We start from the raw sequence: 12509 nt of genomic DNA, 5'->3' as shown, positions 1-12509 counted from the left end.
GGCAAATGGACATGCAGACATGTATCAGTGGATATTCTTGCTTCAAGAATCAAACGAAAAGTCTGAATAAAGAGATTGATTACTGGAGTGTGCAGCAACTCCACATAACTCTCCTTTCCCTTAGGCAGGGGCTAGGAAATCCTGCCAAAGAGTTTAAAGCAGGTGGACTACCCCTTTACCTCATCTCCTACAGCAGCACAGCCTCCATTTCAAGTAACCTCCAGCGTTAGCTCTAACACTGCACTGTCAAGTGATGTACTTGCTTACCTAGTCAAATACTTATTATAGCACAGTAAGCATTTTGTAAGGAATGGGAAACATATATCCTAATCCAGATAAATTAAAAGCATCAGCTTAACCTCAAATGTTTATTGCATTTCAGACAGCATTTATCAAAACAAAGAGCTCATTACAACATATGTAAGTACTGGACCATCCAAAACCCTTCATTTGGTGTGTCTCCAGCATAACAATCTCATACAAATTATTCTGAAACACACATATCTACGTTAAAAAAAAAAAAAAAAGACTTCACCCTGTCTGCTGAACAGAAATCAGTTCAATGTGGAAAAATCCATAGAAAAAAATATAACACTATTAAAATATCAGTCTTAACTTCTGAATAAATAAACAATGTTTCCGCAGTTGAATGTTTTCACTCAGATCAATGATCAGATCTCACATGCCTGCTTAAATATGTCTGACTTTGGTACTTACAAAATAACAAAGACTACAGGATGATAAACTGAATGATAGTCTAAAGCGAGACAATGAGGCATTGTTTATACAGAAGACTGAGAAACTGGTTTAACCAAAGGGGTCCATGGACATCTATTGTATGTACAAGAAGGAGATTTACTGGAGATTTTATAATTTCTACAAGGCTCTTTCCAACTGACTTCATTAACTTGAAGTAAATCAAATCATGCAGAGATCTGGCTCAGCCAGAGAGACATGCCGGGAAAGAAATAAAATGAAGAAGAACAGACACAAGATAAGCTTTTGAATCTTTGGTATTTTTCATAAACATTTTCAAGGTTTTAAAATCTGTGTATTCACCCATTTTTCCCCACACACTCACCTATAAATACATTATACATGTACTCTTCTTTATATACAACTATGTACATGCATGGGTACACAAGCACACGCACACACAAAGAGGTGTTTTTGTAGCATTTTAAACTGGGATAATCTTTTCCCTATCTTTTCACATGCAGCTGCACACAGCTTTACATGAGCAAAACACGTTCTTTATCAAAGGGAGGCACTGATCTGTTCTCCTTGGTAGCCAAAGATAGGACGAGCGGGAATGGCACAAATCTGCACCGGGGAAGGTTCAGACTGGATATTAGGAAAATTTTCTTTACCATGAGGTTAGTCAAATGCTGGAACAGGCTTCCTAGAGAGGTGTTTGATGTCCCATGCCTGTCAGTGCTCAAGAAGCATTTGGATAATGCCCTCAGTAACATGTTTTAATTTTTGGTAGGCCCTGAAGTGGTCAGGCAGTTAGACTTGACTATCTTTGTAGGCCCCTTCCAACTGAACTATTCTATTCTAAATCAAGTCTATGAAAATATGCCTCTCCTAATTCAAAGACACAGGGGAACTTGTTACTTTGAAAAATAAACTTTTTGAAAACTCACTGAATCTGGTTAATAATCCAGTGGAAGATACTCCGGTGTTAGTTCTTCTCCCCCAGATTCATGCAACAGGCCCACAAGATTCCATTACTGAACAGTGTGACTCCATTTGGATCACCAATCCATAAACAAGGCTTTACGTGTTTTACCTTTAATTAGGTAAAGACTTCCAAAGTCTTATTTTGTTAAAAAGTAACCTGTCTCCCAGGATTCCCTATTTCTTTGTACTATGAACCACGCCAGAGGATGCTGGTGGAAACTCCTGCCTGCGAATAGTAAGAACCAAGCTCCAGCTGTCGTGCTACCAATGACTCATGGAGGCAAGTCAATCCCACCATGTCCTACAGCACCTGAAAGAACAAGGGCTACATTATCAATAAAACTGAGCAGGTTTACACATCATTCTGCAACAGTGTCCTCAGTCAAACGATTTGAATAATGCTGATTATATCATTTCTATAAAGCAAAAACGTAACAGCTAAAAGATCAGTAAGCAAGAAATCACATTCTCCTCAGAAGAGAAGACTCTGTCCTTTTTCCTGTCTCTTCAATTGTTCATTCCCCGTAGAGTTTCACTTTCTGATCCTTTTCTTGTGGATTACCAGGAAGGACTCCAACGAGAATTAGTGGTGGAACAAAGCCTGCCCACTATTGCACAACCACATCTTCGGGCACCATGCACTTTTTCTGCACAAGAACTTGTTTCTTTAAGGCTATAAAAGTGTTTTTCTCTTGTAGCTGTAGTGTTGACCCCTCTGGATTTAGACAGAAAAACAAGAGCTATGCTGAAAATATCCGTTAAGATGGAATTATAAAAGGCAAGTCAACAGAGTCTTTTCAGGTCAGTGAGTTAGGCTTTTCTGAGGTCTTTTAATCCTTTCACGGCAGAAGGTTCTCATGCATCCATTGCCAGCAATGGATCTCCGATGAATCCAGTGTCCAAAGAGTTAAGCTTAGGGTTGACTTTTCTTCTTGGAGGAAAAAAAAAAAAAAAAAAAAGGAAAAACAAAAAGGAAAAACCCACAAGTGCTGGATGAAATACTGAGATACTACTGGAGCTCCTCACTCTTTCTGCTAATTATGATAAAAAACTTTTTAAAATGTACACTGCTTGAACAGAAGATGGATATCAAAGACTTGTTAATTCAGAGCTTAAACCTTTCTAGGCACAGTGAATTAACTCAGAAAAGAATAGCTTTCATATCTTAATGTAAATCTGTTGGATATGTTAAAAACTGGTTCAGAGCATCTCCTCACATCAGCTCAGCTGATCTGCTACACTAAACAGAATTATTTCTTCCTACATAAAACAGGGAGTGCTACCACATCCAGCCTTGCCTCTGCCATCAAAGACAAAAAAAAAAAAAAAAAGAGGGAACGCAGTGGCAATATTCCCTCCCACACTCTTCTCCACCCTATGAACTAATTCATATGTTCCCATCCTGCACTTTTGGGGCTACATCTCAGTGCCTAAAAGGCAGCCCATAAAGACAACTCAAGATAGGTGTTCATCAAAAGCCACGTCTTCCATGAAAAAAAGTCTGTGCAGTGATTACAGTGTTGTTCCGAACCAAGAAGAGGAGAAGGGGGGAAGCGTGTGAGCACATGTGGGAAGTACGGAGGGAGATGCTGCATTCCAAAATCTCACTGCATCCTATAGCGCACTCCGTTTCTTCCTAATGGGACTGGAGCTGCTGTATGGTTTCAATTCAGCATGCTGCACCTGTAAAAACAAATAGACATGACGTTTGCAGTTAGGTAACTTTAGCTCACTACAGTGTGTGTTAATGGCTCCCCAAGGACAAACCAAGGGAAACTAAGGAAGGTTCAAAAGTAATGAATCATTTTCTAAACACAGGAACATGGGGGATTAATTGCAGGAAGGATTTGAGAAGTCATGCATCATTTCTTGAAACGAAAATATTAAAAGCAGATTTTTCTAATGAGATACATGGGGTTCTACCTGATTTCAGCAACATAGGATCGATCTTTGGGTTTGTTTTGGTTTGGGAGTTGTTTTTCTTCTTCTTCTGAAATTAACCTAGAAGTTTAATAAACTTCTCTCAGGAGCTACAACTCAAGTGGATCCCAATATGCAATAAAATGATAATCATCAAAATGTACACAGGCTTTGGGATGCTGGAATATTTAATCATTTAAAAAAAGGAAAATATTTTCTCAAATGGAACCTGGACAAAGCTTCCTCCACCTTTCAAAACAATGTCATTTACAATGTAATAGTTAAAACATGTGTGACAAACTGATGAGGATCAGGTAATCCCAACAGCAAATTGTCTGTTGTGCTACAGCAAAGTATTCCCATTGAAACCATGGGAACCTTTTGCTGAATGTGCCATCTTTTCCACTCCTCCTCTGCCTTTTGTCCAGCACATGCAGGTTGTAAATGGCTAACATACAGAGGTATTTTCCAACTCATTGCAGTACCGCGGTGAAATGATGATGCATCAACAGCATGCAAGAGGAAGCAGACAGAAGGGATTTGGAGCTGCCATGGATGACTTTTCGCTGGAGGAGTGCGTGGCTGTCACACAGGCTCACTATTTTTAGCAGTAGTGGAAAACTCCTCTGAGAAGGTCTGTCCCATCGTAGGAACTTTTATCAGTCCTCCCTCATAGCAAGTGGTTATCATTTTCTTCAGAGAGCTCAAAGGTTTCGAAAATGATAGAAACCACTCAAGGAAATGTTATAAATGTAAATGTTAAATAAAGCATAAATAGAAAAGCAGCTTATCTTTAAGCGTAAACATTAAAAGGGCATATGCAAACCATCACTGCAAATCCAGCGCACTCTACAAGAGCAATGACAAAAAAAATAAAAATACACTCAAGCTTAATGTCTCTGTGATTATTCCTGTTTAGCTTTTTTCCTCCCACCAGTCTACGGAGAGATTTCTCTCAAGTTATTAGTGCTGCCATCAACCAATCTGGTGGCCTCTTGAGATAAATGTCACCACAAGCCTTTCCAACCCTGTTTCTACCAGATGCCTCGACACTGCATGGAGGCAATTATTTTTCAGTCTCCAGCAGAGTAAAATCACTACAGGCGAGATTGTGATCCCCTTATTCACAGTAAGCAGCACCTCACTGTGAAAGTACCACGATTCACAGAGGAAGGTACAATGTCAGTGGGATCCAGGGCATCAGGATCATGGCCTGAGGACACAGATTCCAGTTGATTAAAACAAAAGAAAGAATCCTTTATATCGTGTGCCTCATTACCCAGCAAGACTATTTTCCTTCCTCCAAGAGAAATAAACAGATCTTGACATTCTAAAGGACTTATTGTTCAAATAATTTCCAGGAAGATAGGCGAGATTACTGAAGACAGTGTTGTTGTTTCAAAGAAATATGAAGAGAGACGAGACTTGACTGAAAATGAGGGAGGACAGATTCTGGCTAGATTAAAAGTTATAATTCCGTAATGGTAGAAGATTGATCTCATCAACCGCAGAGTATTTTATACACATCTCAAAGCTTTCTCTAATGAAAAAGATGAGCTGAGCACTGTCCAAGGACAGCCTGGAGTTCAAGGTGGGTGGGGAGGAAGAATTTTGAGGGATGGCTGATGTGAAAAAGCATAGCAAGCACAAAGTCATGGAAATAATGCTCCCCACACTCCATTTTGAGAAAAGGGAGAATTCAGCAAAGCCTTTTGTATGGTTATCTCTATCAAAGAGACTATTTTTCTCTTCCCTCCGTACAAATAACGGAGCAGAAAGGTGACGGAAACCATAGTTCAGTAACCATGCTGGGTGATTTTCCAGATCATTTTTAAGTAGGTCTTTTCAGGATAATTTTTCTGCAATCATGTTTCTGACAAAGGATTTTGGCTCCCCTCTCTTTTAACATCCCCCTCGCCCCCCACCCTTTGTGGATTTTCCCAATTCCTTATCTCACTTATTCAAAAGTGCAATGCCATTGTATTCCCCAAGCAGAGCACTCAGCCGCTCTCAGTGCCGCTTGCTGCCTCTGTTGGTGCTGGCCATTCATTACGTACCTTTTGAACATCAGATGGTACCCTGGAGAGGAAATCTAGTAGCTCATTATTATCGATGGCATAGGGATTTCTAAGCTTCTTAGTAAATTTATTTATGCCTAGAAAAAGAAAAAAAGCAAACAAAATAATGCAACTCCTTTCTATTCCTTCCCTTCTAAACTGTTCAGGCAAGGTGAAAAAGGAAAGAAAAATTCACAAGTAAAAATTAGTGTGAAAACAGTGCCTCAGACTTCAAGCCATGCACATGTTGCCTGTCATGTGGAATCATTCACAAATGCCTCCTGGAGGAAGTAAGGGGCATTATTTAAAAAGACATTTCTCTATTTTGGGGGTGATCCATTGTCAATATTGGAGGAAAAAAAAAAAAAAGATTGCAGCATACATTTATTCCAGAGGATAACGTGGGGAGAGTACACCAATTTGCAACTGAGACTACTGTTAAATCTGCTATCCTACATGAGCAAAGACATTCCCCACTGCTGATGCCCAGGGAGCTGGAAGGCTCTGAAAAGAATTGGACAGGATAAAATTTTTCTTTCCTTCTACTTCTGAAAATAAAATTTTCCTTTGCCACCATGTCTCAGAGCCTATCCTCTCTTTTTAGTGCCAAATATGACAAGCTGACCATATTCTGATGCTGTGGCAAACTGTGAAAACTTATCACAAGATTTATTTTGTTTTAATCTTAAGGTGAATAATTCAGCTTATTAACTGCAGCAACAGCATTCCCAGTGTTCTCCATGGGCTTGGATCTACTTCAGCTGTCAGAGGAGGTCCCCAGTCTGTAAAGAGGATCCACAGGAGTGTAATGTTCATTTTATTGTGGAGCTCATGAGGTTTTCCCTCTCCTCTCTATGAGGAAAGGGAGGGTTAAGCTGCCTCCAGCCAGCATCACCTCCATTGTATGGACCAGGATGAAAAAATGAGAAACCTGAGCACCTTTCCCAGCACTCCCCCTGCACCAATGCACACTTTTAACACCCTGCTGCCACCGCTTCCCCACTGAGAGATTGCAGTTAGTAATATGGCTACCTAACAGTGCAGTAGAAGAACAAAGGATCATGAAGCAGAAGAAAACAGCTAGCCCACTTTAAAGAAAGAACATACAAAAAAAAAATCATACATCTGTTGCCTCTGAGAATCACAATAGAGCACTCAATCCTACCACACCCCTGTCCAAAATCCCACACTAGTTTCCTTGAAAGTAGTTTCAAATGTGATGGCTGCTCCAGCCTTCTCCTCTCTCTGAAATGTACCTGCTTCACATCTGAGATTCAGCTTAAAAGCCATATGCTTGTAGCAAAATGCCAACACAATTTTCTGTGTACCTGATTTTTAAAAAACAGAAAATACCATAAGGTCTTTTGAGGCCTTGCCACAAGGTAGTTGTTTAACACATATCATGTTTGAAGGCCCTGTCAGTCTAGATGATGTTGAATGGATGTAGAGTTCTCATGTACTCACCATGTCCTCCATACCAGAACAATAATATTTTGTTACTGAACTTTTTTACTCCCAGCAATTTCTCTCCTTTCCTTTTGCTCTTTTTGTTCGATTTAATCCTTTATTTAATCCCCTGCTCTCCCCCCCTCCAGTGGCTTTTCACACTGGCACCTTCTCATTCCCTTTTTCTGCATCCAGGAGAGCCAAGACAGCAGCACATGGCTGAGTCCAGGAAGGTGATGGGAGCTCCCTACAGCCCAGCACTGTGCCAGGGCAGAGCTCCTTGGTTCAGTCAGGATTACTTGCACCATTTCTGCTGTTTGACCTCAAGCCTGAGATAAAACATATCACCATAAATAAGACAGAAGGCCATTTGGAGATAAGGAAGGATTTCAGCAGCTGAAATACCATCTTATTTTGTGAAAGACCACCTTACCCTTCTTCAGAACACTGCTAGGCAATTTTTCATATTTAAAAACTCCTCTTTTACTTCATCCCCAGAAAGTGATGCATTTTTATACAATTCCTTTCTGTCCCCTGCTCCAGATTGATGTTCAGTGCCTCCTGCTGGACCATGGGAACACTGCTCCTCCTGACTGAAGAGGAATTAAGAACCAAAAGGCTCCATGGTCAAGCCTCCATGGTGAAGCTCTTTAAATACACCTTGCCCACTCCCTACCGTTTCCTGTCTGTGGGTTCCAGCACCAGGAAGCTAATTACTTCCCTGCATAATAATAATAGTTATACTGGAAATAGCTTATCTACACTAATGTGCCTCTTGTGGTGCTGCTGGAAACTTATAAAGAACCCTAAGAAAAGCTTAAAGCTTGCTTGATTTCATTCTGTAGATATATACTGTATTTATCGCATGCATGAGAGACAGTGGAGTACTTACCCCAGATTAAAATAATGTACCTCAGTGGTATAAAGTACAAAATAACCGTTGCTGCTGCAAGGACCAGGCAGGCCAGAACAGAGAGGAAAGGCACCGTCCAGTTGAATGTGCTGTAAAGAATAACAATAATCTTTCTCAGTGTTTCAGCTCTGTACTCTGTTACCCAACAATAATTTAATGACTGCATTGTAGTGCTCAGTGTATTCAAATACACTGTAAATTGCAGATCCTTTGGAAGGCGGATAAGCCAAGTCCTGCATCTGGATGCTGTAATAGCGATATCTGAGAGGCAGGTATCATGATAAGGAGAGAGGATAGTCTCTGGAGGGCTCAGTGAAGTTGTTAGCCATGTAGCGAGTTGTTTTCATTTCTTCTCATACATGTTGCACTTGTTACACATCTCTGCTCACCGGTCAGCTCTCCATTATTCATGAGCAGATTATCTGATTTGGAGATGAGGCCATGCCGCAGGTGCGAGCCATCTGAGCTGGCTCTGCTGGGCACAGTGGAGATGACATGAGATGTGTGTCGATGCACGACTTGACTGTGGCAGATAGTCAGAATCAACCCCACTAATAAGTTGAATGGATTAATTATGACTGACAGTAAACCTTAAAAGAGCAGAGACATTCCTCTATTGGGGAATAATGTTCTATATAAATATCTCTTAATAGTTATGTAATTGCTTCAATATCCTCACATTTTCATCACTTCTTTACTACACTGTACAAAGGAGGCTGTCTTAGGTTGGTGGTAGTATGTTAGCATCAGTCCAAGCCTTTGCACACCACCATTTCTCCCAACGGGAGCACTTTCCAGAGGGTCAGCCACCACGGTCATTCAGACTTCTGTAGCACAAAACAAGATTTCTTTTTCACCCAGACCATTCATATATAGCCCACAACATACTCTGGGTGAGCAGCCATTGCTAATGCCTCTTAGAAGTTACTTTGTCAACCTGTTCCCTCGCAATATGCATCTCCATGGTACCACCAAACATTGAGATACCTGGACTACATGAATGCCAATTAGTTTGTAGGTGGATTTACAGATCTGGGCATCTGTTTCACGCAATCTGCCTGCTAACTTCACATCATGATGACGGGGAGTAGGAAGAAGAGAGAATGAATGTGGACCACTCGTCAGGCTATAAAATAATATGAACTTTCCTTGACAGATAAAATTAATAGGACGGGAAAAAATTACTTTTAAGCTTCAATAGATGTATTAAATATTAAGTAAAGATAGGTGGGAGAGAATCCATCATTATCAACCAACGTAGCTTAAGTAAAAAAAAAAAAATAGCAAAACAGCTCAATTCAGTTAAACTATTAAAACTCCCTGTGATTGCATAACTAGAGTGACAGACAGAAACTGTAGCACAATTCAGTCTGTCACTTACAGAAAACTTTGGTGGCAATTTTTTAATGGTACATTACTGTTGAGTTACAATGGAATTCTTCTGAAATTACATCGGGCCTCCACATTAATACCCAATGTGTTCTCTAAGACCATTGTTACCAAAATGAATACAAGAATTAATAGTGCTTAAACACTCTGAGTCTTCCTGCCATGCAGCTGGGCAGAGCAGTGCCCTGTTCATAGTCTGGAATACATCTCTGGGCCACTTCCACCCCAGCTGGGGTGCACGGAGTGGAACCACAGCACATGGGTTTGCTGTATTTTTAGTCTGAACCCAGCTCCTCATTAAAGTGTCGTTCAATCACAAACCATCACTTTGTGTTCAAAACAGAAAACAATGTGGGTCAATTAAGTGCCAATAAAGATTGGGTTATAAAAGTTTGTGTGTGTTTGCATGCAGAGGGTTTTTTCTTTTTTTTTTTTTTTTTCTTCGGCTCTTCACCCTCCTTCCCCTGCAGGGTCAGGAATACCCTATGTGCCTCCTGTGGTGACAAGACCCAGAAAACTGCCTTCGGGCTTCCTCATGGCATCAGCAGGAAGTAGGGAGTAGACAAAATGGTAGAAAAGAACATCAATGTACTAGAAAAGGAAATAAGTGACTAGTAACCCCTGTAACCAGGGCAGGGATGGCGTGGGAAAGGCAATGCCAACCATCAATCCCTACCTACTTTCTTTGGGGGAAATACAAAGAAAAGCCTGATACTTTTGAGTGCACGTCTTCAAGAAATATTCTCCTATCATGACTCTGTACCTTATCACAGACAGACAAGATCAAACATCTGGGCAAACGGGTGAAGGTGAGAGCTACACCAGCACAGCACATGGTTTCTTCTCTTTTTTATGTTTTGGAAATGTTTTTGGAGTAAAAGACTCCCTGAGAAGAAGAAACAACAATAGTACTGGCCAGGCTCTCCTGCTCTACCTTAGTCGCTTTTGGATCAAGAAATTCACCCCTCCTTAACTTTCCTTGCTCTTCTTCATGCAAATCATAGTTAAACAAGAAAAATCCATCACTTACTTTTTAATCCTCTCTCCAAATGATGCGATTTCTTCTAGGATGCTTTGAACAGCTATGATGACCTTTTGGACCATGTGGATTCTTTCAATTAATCCTTTTTTCTCTGATTCCTTTAAAAAAAAATATATATATATATATTCAGTATTTGCTAACATGATCACAGATGTGAGGAAAGTAAGAGATTCCCAATATCGCTGATGTATCCATGAACCCAATCGTGTCACTGAAGGAAGGAGAGAAAACATACCCTGAGTTTGTTATATATAATGAACATGGAGGCATACAGTTCCTTATATTTTCCTCCTTTTCCTCAGTACAGGGGCTGAGGTTTCTTCATCTTCTAATACAAATCAAATGCAAGATTTCAAACCAGGCTTTCAAAGAAGAACCCAGTTGCACGTCAAACCAGGAGAGGTGCTGAGCACCCCTGTGTCCAGCCGACCTCTAGGGGGAGTGCTGGGTGCTTAGTGCTCCTCAAGAAAAAGGATAATTCTTATGCAGAACTTTTGAATATCACTTTTCTGAGCTTTGTAGACTCCCAACAGCTATGCTGTTTTCTGTATATAAATTAACAGCAAGATACTGAATGCAACATTTTTATTTTTATTTTTATTTTTAACATTCTGTATACACAGACATTCTTTTACTGGAAAAAGAAAAGAATCAAAGGAAAAAATGACATTTTCCTTTTACAGCAGCCATCTCACAACTTCATTTCTTACTGCTTATTTTAGGCAACAACATTACAGGACATTACTACACATGTGCAGAAATAAAAAGGAAGCAGAGAATGAATTAAAAATCAAAATGACTTAAATCAGCCTTGGAAATCAGTATACAATTATCAGCATTCAGCATTTCTTTGCCAGCAATCTAACACACATACAGGCATGCAAATTGGTGTGGTTGCAGATATTCTAGCAAGAAATCAGCAAAACATTCACTTATTACAAAATGCAGAGCCCTGGACACTGATTTTACATCACTTTTAGGCTCTCCAAAACCAGCTCAACTTAGAAGAAAAAAAAAAAAGAAAATTTGTGTTTTAACCCCACAGTGTCCAGAGAGGGGAGATGCTTATACAATGCAAGTCGCACCCATTTTCTCCATGGTCCCCACTGGCCAGGGCAGAGCAAGGGGTGGGTGAGAGTAAGAAGGACCAGAGACATTCAGATCAACACTGGCTGAAATTCTGCCTCTGCGCTGAGAGCCCACAATATTTTGCTGTGCAGGAGAGAGGATCAGAGGCTAGGTTACAGCTGCAATAGGCCACAGAGGTGAAGTCTCATTGCTACAGACTTTTTTACATTACCATGCTGTGAGAGGGTCTGCGTGCATCTGAGACAGGGCACGGCACTATATCTGTGTGTGCTAAAATAACATATGAACCATCCTTGGATGCTAAGAGCCAGACATGACAGCATGGCCCCTGTAACCCTTAAAAGCAAAGGTTTGAATTACTTACTGCACATTTCTCTTCACAGTAATTTTTGAGCTTAAAAAGCCAGCCAAAACCACCATGGAGTTATCAAGCTCCAGACATTTGAATATTTGCCTTTAGGTTGTAAGTGAGTGCACAATGAATAGAAGCAAGATTTTTAAATAATCACACATTTGGGTGTGAAAATGAGTATTTTTACATTAATAAAACAACCAACAAAAATGAAACCCTTCGGGTGTGAAATAACCCCAGAACAAAATAAATAAATAAATAGTTAGTTTACGTGAAAATAGCACCAAAAAGTCATTTTCACACAACTCCAGTTATAACCTTGTTAGGCTTAAATGTAAATGACACATTAGGATTATTTTTAACTATTCCTTCACTAGAATGGTGCAACAGTCGCTTAGTCATAGTTGGCTTTTATGCATCAAACTTGCGAGTAGAAGTTTAGAGCAGTTCATGGAGAAGCAGCCAGTGGGAATTTCATTCTATCCAAATTCAGACAGAGGGGTAAAGGAACCGTTTCAGACAGTGATATTCCAGGGCAAGCCTACTCTTGCTACCCGGAGCTGCAAGGAAGATCATCTGACAACTCTATCTGCATCACGCTGACTTCATTTACACATC

The 12509-nt window shown here is 40.2% G+C and overlaps 1 protein-coding gene across 1 annotated transcript in view; it reads right to left on the bottom strand.

Moving 5' to 3' along the window:
- Positions 1-538: 538 nt before the first annotated feature.
- MCTP2 (multiple C2 and transmembrane domain containing 2) overlaps positions 539-12509 on the bottom strand; it is a 121054-nt gene continuing 109083 nt past the window's right edge. Inside the window, exons 20-23 of the mRNA XM_050712992.1 lie at positions 10439-10548; positions 7999-8108; positions 5661-5758; positions 539-3366 (exon numbers count right to left, since the gene is read on the bottom strand). Of these exons, the coding sequence (XP_050568949.1) occupies positions 3298-3366; positions 5661-5758; positions 7999-8108; positions 10439-10548 (387 nt within the window). The 3' untranslated portion in view covers positions 539-3297. The remainder of the gene's footprint in view (positions 3367-5660; positions 5759-7998; positions 8109-10438; positions 10549-12509) is intronic.

Source organism: Cygnus atratus, chromosome 11 (genome assembly GCF_013377495.2).
Source record: "Cygnus atratus isolate AKBS03 ecotype Queensland, Australia chromosome 11, CAtr_DNAZoo_HiC_assembly, whole genome shotgun sequence".
In the NCBI taxonomy this organism is placed as follows: Eukaryota; Metazoa; Chordata; class Aves; order Anseriformes; family Anatidae; genus Cygnus; species Cygnus atratus.
The sequence above is the reverse complement of the archived record's forward strand: the minus strand, read 5'-3'. Positions and strand labels throughout refer to the sequence as shown.